At 35.0% G+C, this 9,632-nt stretch overlaps 1 protein-coding gene across 5 annotated transcripts in view; it reads left to right on the plus strand.

The window, feature by feature from the left end:
• The window catches only part of LOC105156405 (GDT1-like protein 4), a 5,531-nt gene continuing 724 nt past the window's right edge, over window positions 4,826–9,632 (plus strand). For 3 of the 5 annotated variants that reach the window (XR_847351.2, XR_847352.2, XM_020691859.1), the window contains exons 1-12: window positions 4,826–5,196; window positions 5,307–5,375; window positions 6,573–6,632; window positions 6,729–6,776; window positions 7,566–7,651; window positions 7,767–7,803; window positions 7,879–7,926; window positions 8,783–8,851; window positions 8,933–8,977; window positions 9,079–9,140; window positions 9,319–9,391; window positions 9,463–9,552. Coding sequence is in view for 3 of the 5 variants with exons in the window: in XM_020691859.1 (XP_020547518.1) it covers window positions 5,176–5,196; window positions 5,307–5,375; window positions 6,573–6,632; window positions 6,729–6,776; window positions 7,566–7,651; window positions 7,767–7,803; window positions 7,879–7,926; window positions 8,783–8,851; window positions 8,933–8,977; window positions 9,079–9,140; window positions 9,319–9,391; window positions 9,463–9,534 (690 nt within the window). In the remaining 2 variants the exon portion in view is untranslated. The remainder of the gene's footprint in view (window positions 5,197–5,306; window positions 5,376–6,572; window positions 6,633–6,728; window positions 6,777–7,565; window positions 7,652–7,766; window positions 7,804–7,878; window positions 7,927–8,782; window positions 8,852–8,932; window positions 8,978–9,078; window positions 9,141–9,318; window positions 9,392–9,462; window positions 9,553–9,632) is intronic. The other 2 variants (XM_011072525.2, XM_020691860.1) reach the window with 1 other exon arrangement.

The raw sequence follows: 9,632 nt of genomic DNA on the forward strand, positions 1-9,632 counted from the left end.
ATTATCGCATTATTTTATTATAGAAGTATTACTTTTTTCCTTTTAATTTAAAAGATTATATTTTTATTTTTATTTTAGAATTTACATCCCAATGTATTGTATGCACTCTCAATTTTTAGGGTGTGATACCGAAGGTGAAGTGTGGGAGCATGACAAAGAAAGTAAAAGGATTTTCATTGGGCGGAGAATAAACATGAACTTTCCCGAACAAGGCTGCAAGGAATATGCTATGTTTACCTTGGAAATTGATAGGTCCAATTGGAAACAAACGCTCATAATAAATATTATCTTATTTGCAAATATGTCATGCGGTTAATGAAAAGAAAGAAATTAAAAGATAAAATGAAGAAAAAAGGTAGAACCTAACCTCAACTACTGGAGACCTCAATAGCCTAAGAGTCTTGCCTAATGTTATGAAGCCACAACCCAAACTACCTTAACCATAATACTTGTCTTAACTCACTATTTCGATTATTTTATAATCTTTTAAAATATTTTAATACTTTCCCAAATTTATAGTAAAATGTTACAAAGTCTACGAAATTTATGAAATCGACTATGTAAAATTTGAAACGTAAAGCGTCATAAAATTATAAACTTTTCTGAAATACATAAGGGGTTTCTCAATTCATATTCTTTTATAACCAAACAGTCTAAGTTTGATCAAATTAAATATAGAACTAAATTTAGATTAATTATTTGTTATCCTTGCAATTATCAGCTACTTACGAGCACGTAAGAGCCACATGCTTTGTTGGGTGTTGTGGGGATGGATGGGTAGACCGAATTAGTATCTGGCTAAGGCCACTTGATTTCTATTATCCCGTAATTAATAATTGCTTAATTTATATCTTTTAGGATTTGGCAGCATTTAATTAAATATATCCTATTTCCACCATTTCCTTATCTTTAATCAATAAATATTTTACTCGTTTCTACACAAACTTGATAAAGATTCAGATTAACAAATCTTTTCCATTTTGGTCTTACGTTGTTTTAGCAAATTCCCAGACGCATCCTCGCCCATTTTCTTCCCATTATCAAGAGTGCGTGGGCAACAACCGCCGCCGTGGGTGGTGGCGACAGCTGTATGTGGGACTCTCCGCCGCCACCAACTAGTGGGCTGTTTTGCGCCAGCAAAGCTTGCGCTTCGAATGCTGTTGTGTCTTGGTAGCATGTTTATTTAATGATAACCTGTGCATCACGGCCACCCCTATTATTCTCAATCATGTTGTGTTTATGTGTTTTTTTTTTAAATTTTAGGAGTTCTGAAAATAAAAAAAAGTTGTCAACGAAAGCTAATTTAATCAACAAATTTGTGGCTTTCAAGTTCCATCTTTGTGTGGTTATTGATTTATTTGAATAATAGCTGAAGGTTTAATATTAATAATATTTATCGATTAGTTATATATATTTGATATCGATAACTGATATATATTAATTATAAATAATTAAATATATAATGTAGTTATAATTAAAATTTTTAAATAAAAACATATATTTTAACAGCCTAACTTTTTATTTCTTATTTTTTAGAAAAATTAGTCCTAAAATTTATTTTTTGTCTAATTTTCACGTATACCCTAAATCCTAAACTTAAAATTCTGCAAAATAAATAAATAATCTCTTTTACCCAACTTTTTACTTTTTATTTTTGTATTCAAAATACTCAACTTTTATTACGGTTTAATTTACAATAAAATTAGAAGTTATTGCAAATATTTCTTAAATTATATTATTTATAAATTTTAGATTGGTACGTACGTTGGTTGAGCAAAAAAAATCAGGGTGAAGAAGTCATTGTGAGTAAGCAGTATATACTATATAATATACAGAGTCAACTATTAATACAAGAAATCAATCAGTTGATTGGGCGAATTCATGCAAGAACATTGACGTATTATATTGCCGGAAAAACAGCGTCCAATTTTGTATACTAAAAATCATCGAATAAAATCGAAAATAATAAGATTTATGTGGGGCGGACTAAATGCTAATTCGAGGCTCAAAATAATGAAATAAATCAAGTCATAGAAACTCAAGAAATAGTGAAATTAAAATTACAAGCTACATATTGTTTGAAACCTAAATTTGAGATTTCAAGAATTAATTAATGTTTCAAAGGAAGGAACCGATATGTTATATATTTCTGGATTGCAAATCCTTTGGTAGGTAATATACTTTGATGAAAACTTGATACGATGATAATTAACATTAGGAATAGTTTCTCATTAATTGTGAATATATACATGTAGAAAATATACAAATTTGACTTTAAAATTTGTTCTCTGTCAACTATTACTCAATACCGAATTATTAGTATAATAGTTTTATGGGGTTAAATATAATTTACCAGCTATGGTATTGCAAATAGTTTAAAAAATAAAAAGGTTAGACCAATAAATATCAGGAAATAGGCTGAAAGTTTTTCTGAATGATATTTTTTCTCCGGTTCAATCTGCTTTTGTCTCTGATCGTCTCATTACTGACAATATTTTACTTGCTTTTGAACTGAATCACTTCTTAAATACGAGAATCGGGGGAGGACAGGGCTGGATGGCACTCAAGCTCGATATTAGCAAGGCCTATTATAAGGTTGAATAGTCCTTCCTGGAGCAGGTGATAGTTAAACTCGATTTTTCTCTCCCATTTATTCGTTTAGTTATGCTTTGTGTTTCCTCTGTCTTCTTTTTCCTTTATGCTTGGTGGCAAACAATTTAGTTCCCTTATTCCCGAGCAGGGACTCCGTCAGGGGGACCATCTCTCCCATATTTATTCTTGCTTTGTACAGAATCTTTCAGTTTGTTGTTAAGGAGTGCGGAGCAGAGGTGGTCGGATTAAGGGGGTGTCCATTTGTAGAGCTGCTCCTTCCATCTCCCACCTCCTTTTTGCGGATAACATGTTAATTTTCTATGGAGCCTCTCTCGAGAGCACGAGGGCAGTTCAAGGCATTCTAGAGATATACCGGCTAGCATTGGGATAGGAAATTAATGTCTCAAAATCTTCAGTCGTGTTTAGTAGGAACGTGAAGGAGGACACTTGCTCTCTTATTGTGGTTGGGCTTTTCTATTAAGCGGGAGAACAAGTTGGCGTGTTATTCCGGCCTTCTTTCCAGAATTTCTCATTCTAAGCTGGACCTATTTGCCACCATCCGAGATAGGATTTGGGCGAGAATCACTGGCAAGAACGCGAAACTCCTTTCTCAAGCGGGTAGGGAGGTGTTGGTCAAATTTGTTATTCAGACTATTCCTACTTATGCTATGGGATGTTTCATTAAATTTGTTATTCAGGCTATTCCTACTTATGTTATGGGATGTTTCAGGCTTCCATTCACCTTTTTGAGTGAAATCCGTGGAATGGTGTCCAAGTTTTAGTGGAAATAACGAGAGTAAAAAAAAATTCATTGGGTCTATTATGAGCAGTTATGTGAGAGCAAGTTATTGGGCGGGATGGGTTCCAAACAACTTCAGTTATTTAATCTCGCTATGTTGGCTAAGCAATTATGGCGCATCTGGTGTCACCTGGAGAAACTCCTCAACCGAGTCCTCCGAGCTCGTTATTTTCCGAATGGTGATGTCTTGTCGGCTTCGTTCGGGACTTGTCCCTTTTTTTCACTCGAATAGCTTACTGGCGGCCCAATATTTGTTCCTTGTCGACTGTAGGTGGAGGGTTGGTTCAGGCTCTTACATCTGTGCTTGGACAGATCCTTGATTCCCCGGTGGTGCTCTTTAAGTCGATATTAAATGAGGAAGCTGGAAGCTCGTGAGCGGAATCTCTCGCCCATTGGACTGATTTGTCGTGCTGAAAAATTTCTTTCTTGTCAATTTAGTTTGGTTAGAAGAAGTGGTAATGTTGTTGCAAACTTCTTTGCCCGTTCGGCTTTTGGTTCTATTGTCCCCCAACAGCTCTTCATTTGTTATTTTCGAATATTACTGCGTAATGAAAGTTCTCATTTTTCGTTAAAGAGAAAGTTATAAATATATGGTTTAGCAATTTTGTTTTTTAGAATAAAAATACGTTTGAACTTAATTTACGTTCGTCAATTAAAATAAAATTGCAATAAGAACAAAATAAATAAAATCATGATAATAATAATTAAAAAAATAAAATGCTGATATAATATCAATCAGGGCATCGGTTAAATATATGTTAATTTCGTTTGTGTTGATTTATAGATCTAATTTACGATTCAAACCATTTAGTTTGCTGGTACGATAATAGACTTTATTGGGGAGAAAAGAAGAGAAATTTTAAATAAAAATGATGTTTGATAGTAACTAGATACAAAATAATAGTCCAAACATAGATACTGATGGGCACATATTAAAGTGTAAACCAACATTAAATAAAATTTTGACAAAAAAGGAGCGGATAGTAATAACAATGCAGCTTGTTAGCAACACAAGTCTTTCCCCACTGTCCCCACCCTATCTTATACGGCATGACAAATAAATCAAAATAAATGATATCGTCACTAGTTTTACTTTTAATCAAACGTCTAAAACCATAATTGTATGTAGATATTTATCTGAGTTGACAATTCTTAATTTACATGGACTAAGTAAATAAAAAATGTCTTATATTGTAACTTAAAATTTTATAATTTGAGAAATGGAATTTATGATGAGAGCAAAGTTTGGTTGGGTGAGTTGACAAGTGTTTGGTGAGTTTGGAGGGGCAGCAAACAACAGAAAATGAAAGCGTAAAAAGGAAGCAATAGTAGGCGCTAGGACCCGCTACGACTATTACTACTACTAGTGCATATAACATTACATATATTGAATATAAATTATTAAATATAAAATATAAAATAAATCAATGATAATGAATGAAAAACCCAATGGGCATAAACATTTAACTTATTGCAATCATCATCATCATCAATGTTTGGTTTTGGTGTTGAAAAGCTGAAAGGCCACTCCTTTTAGTGCTTGGTACAGATTCGTACCAACAAAACAAACCCAAAAACAAGATTCCTGCAATCCCCGGACTCAGTGGCGATCCACCGAGTCCGACTCGGACGCACCCACACCACCACCCTCTATATCTATACATATATAATAAGGCTACGACCTTCATACCCATAAAGCTCTTCCATTTTCTCCAAAAATCTAGGCTCCTTTTCTTTTCATCAATCCACCCATTTTTCTTTTACTCAGAAATACAAGAAAAATTATGGGCCTCTCTGTTGTGCAAGTAATACGTGACGCCCCCTCTGTTTTGTAGCTTTTAAATGTGTCTTTTTTCTCTGTGATTTTAAGATTTTTTTTTTTTTTGTTAATCTGTGTGTTGTTTGAATCTAATAGGGGTTCACGAAGTCGCTGGCAATGACGGTGTTGTCGGAGATCGGAGACAAGACTTTTTTTGCAGCTGCTGTAAGATTTATATATATATATATATATATATATATATTCCAAAAGATTTTGATCCAGCTACTAGTTGTGGATTGTTTCACGTGTTGTTCGAGTTGCTTAGGTGGAGATTTTTAGTTGTTGATTTGGTGGTCTGAGTTGCTGTGACTTTGGTAAATACATGAATTAATAATAAATGTCAATTGTAATGGTAATACTTGATAGTTACACTTTTCAATTTGTTTCAAGTCGATTGTAATTGTTTGTTGTTTACGTGCAAGCATTGGCAACTGAAACAGATGTTGTTTGCAGTCGAATTGGATCGTTGAGATTTTGTATTTTGATTTTGACCTTTTGTATTTTTCCCTTTCCAATTTCAAATTTGATAACTTTACTGGATTTCGAAATTGATTATTGAAGGTGCTGTGGTTTAATCTTTAAATGGTGCGGCTGTGTTTATGATATGCAAGTTTGCTTCAATGCTCGGTTATCTATGACATGGGCCAAAAATAGGTGGTTCGCATGATGCCTTTTCTTTTTTCACTATTCTTTGGTTGTCCTGGGAATGTGTTCGATTGTGAACCATTTTGAGTGCAGAACAATTGATTGCTTAAGAAATTCAGATTATGTAGTAAAGTGGAAGAAGGACGCATGTTGTACACTCCCCACCCTCCATCGTTCTGACATAATTTGATGTATTATACATTTTGGGGCAGTTTATTAATCTAAAATAGATCTGCAGTAATGATGAAAATGGATATACAAACATTCTGACTTGAAAAGGAATGAATTCAGCTGGTCCCTCTTGTTTGCAAAATTTTTTGTTCTATAAATTGCTTCCAATAGGGTGGCTTGAAGCATCTACCTAGTTAATCTATGTTGAATGAAACTTTAAATTGGAGAAATAGTATCTTTTCTCTAAGTTTATTAGGAAGTGGGAAAAAATGGAGTCTGCAACTAGAATGGTCAAGACAAGGCGACATATCTTTATGTTTAATAGGTTAAGAATCTTAAAGTCATTACTAACTTTTCTCTTAGGCTGGATGATTTTGCATTACCTTGACCCACCTCACCTTGTTCTTCTGACGGAAGATTTCGAGTTCTTCTGCACCACATCATTTGCTAAAGAAAATGTGAACCAGGATTAACTTAAGACTGCTTTAGCTTTTTGTTTTTTCGGAATTAAACAATCTCAGATTCTGATATTATTACTTGTTTCAGATCTTAGCAATGCGTCACCCAAGAAGGCTTGTTTTGTCAGGTTGCCTTGGAGCTCTGATTGTAAGAAACTTATATGTCTATCTTAATTTTGTTTGTTTGATTTTTGTTCATATACTGAGCCTCTCAAATGATTGCAAATTCTTTGCTGATTTCTAGGTTATGACTATCTTATCAGCTGTTGTTGGCTGGGCTGCTCCAAATCTTGTAAGTGGTTGCATTAGAATCAATTGAAATTGCTCCTTTCAAGTTCTATATTACATAAAGAAGTATGGAAAATATTGATTAAGAATAAGTTTTTGTTGCCTTCAGCTCTAATTTGCCTACCCCTCTTGCGTCCTGCTGGCTTGTTAACTCCTTTAATCATCTATTATACTTATATAGATGTTCTTCCTGACAGAGCCATTCCACCAACTATCGCGCAGTTTACAAAAGATCAATGTCTTTGTCCTATTTAAACTTTATATATGGTTTGAAACATGCGCAAAGTAGTCATTACCCTCTTGATACATTTTGTGAGTTTCGTCTAACGGGACACTGGTGCACCCACAGAAACCTTGGGGTAGACTAGAGTCAGCTCAGTGCTGGTTCTCACGATTGCAACCTCGCCTTTTGAGGTTGCGGCCAATCGAGCATCACAAAAACAGAGCAATTTGGTCATGCATAAGAATTACCATCATTGCCTCTATTATCAGGTTTCCGACTTCCCGTGTCCCCGGGTTCAGTTGGCCTCTACTCTTTACCTTATTGGCAAATTCCTAGATTTCCATGGCTGACGTGGTGCATTCAAGATTTTGATTTATGGAAGGCTGGGGTCTCCCATTTATGTAGTTTGACTTTCATGTTTTTCTGTATCAACCATGCAAGCCTAGCTATTGTGGGTGCAAATTACCCTAAGATAGAATATGTGTGACCTCTGTATCTTATGGGAATAGCTACATGCTTGATAATATACCTTGACAATTTTCCTATTCATTCCATATATTTTCTATGCAGATCCCACGGAAATGGACTCATCATATCACGACATTATTGTTTCTGGGGTTCGGCTTATGGTCTCTATGGGATGCATTTAATGATGGGTAAGCTGTTATCCTTCCGTTCTTGCCTTTAGTCCTTCTGCTTGAAGAAATAACATTCTCTCAACAAGTTACTAGTTGATGTAATCTTGCTGGTTTTTTTTCTTTCCCCCAACAGAGAGGCTGAAGAATTGGCTGAAGTTGAAAAGGAACTGGTTAGTATCTTGTGCTTTAAGCCTTTACTTTAAAACTCTGAAGTTCACTTATTTCACTTTTATGATTTTGGCTAGGACGCTGCTATTAAAAGTAATGCTGGAGAAACCAAAGAGAATAATAAGGTAAGGCTTTATATGTTGCAGTGTTTTGCCGCTACCTTCTTGGTCCATATCTTTTTTAAATTGGAGATACTTGTGGCTGGCTGAACAGAATTACATTGCAGTATTGTCTCATAAAGCTGTCTATAATATTAAAGTCTGCTAGATTGGGGCTCAAGCACGTTATGCAAGATTGACTTTCTAGTTAAGTATGAGCATGTGAAAATACGAGAATGCAAGTTGCCACAGTCCAAGAACTATACCTTACGGCTGGAGTAGCCTTTTTGAGGACGGAAAAGGAACCAGACCATTTAGAAAAATATCATGTTCTAGTTTCTGCATATGATATCATCATCCTCTCTACACAGCGAGAAAAGGGAATACATTTTCTAAAACATAGGATCTATTCTATCATAGAGACTGTAGTGATCTGCTGCTCCAAGTTTATGAAAATGCAGCATGTACGCCTTTTTTGTGAGATATGCAAATAGAAAGGTCTCATCAAGATAACACCAGCATGTTACTTTCTGATAGTTCTTTCCTTCTGGTCAGAGTTACATTATACCACTGCATTAATATTATAATGAGTGAAAAAGTATCACTTTATTTTAGAATTTCAAATCACTCTGGATGGCAGGCAAAAGGCTTTTATGACCTTTGTCCAATGCCCGTGAAAATGAATGTTGTCAAACTATGAGATATCTTTTATGTGTTCTATGGACGAGGCTGCCCATAATCTGGTTGTGTACAGCCATATATCATAATAGGCTAGTTTCTATAAGTGGATTTGATATGATTTTTTGCATGATATGGGTTCTGGCATTTCACAACTAACCATAATTGACCAGAATGATTTTTTCCTCTGTTTATGTTGTTGTAGGATGCAGATGATCGGAAAAAACAAAGTCGCCCCTTTCTATCTCAATTCTTTTCCCCCATCTTGCTGAAGGTTCTTAATTATTCTCTTAATCAGTCAACTTCAGGAAAGCCCAATTATGATTACTAAAAATCTATTTTTCCTTCGCTCTAGGCTTTCTCCATTACTTTCTTCGGTGAATGGGGTGATAAGAGTCAGGTAGGAAGATATTGGAAAAGGCGAATCTTGCTTAATCTATTTTATAATTTTTCTTCCTTCCCTATTTGAAGTATCAATCACGATTTTCTTTGTTTTTTCAGCTTGCCACAATAGGTTTGGCTGCAGATGAGAATCCTCTGGGCGTTGTTCTTGGTGGAATCCTGTAAGCCCATACTAGCTGCATGTCTTTCATGATGGATTACCTTATCCAAATCTCCCTCTCTATCATTGAATTCTTTCGTGTTTGGTTATGGACGATTTATGAGCTTGAGCATAGAGTTTAATGCGAGATTTATTTGCAATGTGGTAAATCATATTTGGTTTGCTTTACCTTGTATCAGTGGACAAGCTTTGTGTACTACAGCTGCTGTCCTGGGAGGAAAAAGTCTAGCAACTCAAATATCTGAAAAAGTGGTCAGTTCCTGAACTTATATTGCCTTGGGCTTTCTTTTCGTTTGAAGGGGCTAAAATGTGCTGGATGTTAGGTTGCACTCTCTGGAGGAGTTCTTTTCATTGTTTTTGGAATCCAATCCTTTCTCTCAACTGTTGAGTCATGATGCCTCCAAATTACTGAGGTCAGTCTGAAATTCTCATCTATTATACAACATTGCTCAAATAGCAAGTGAATATAAATACTGAAGCATGTTATGTAGCT

The sequence above is a fragment of the Sesamum indicum genome, linkage group LG2 (genome assembly GCF_000512975.1).
Source record: "Sesamum indicum cultivar Zhongzhi No. 13 linkage group LG2, S_indicum_v1.0, whole genome shotgun sequence".
Classification (NCBI taxonomy): domain Eukaryota; kingdom Viridiplantae; phylum Streptophyta; class Magnoliopsida; order Lamiales; family Pedaliaceae; genus Sesamum; species Sesamum indicum.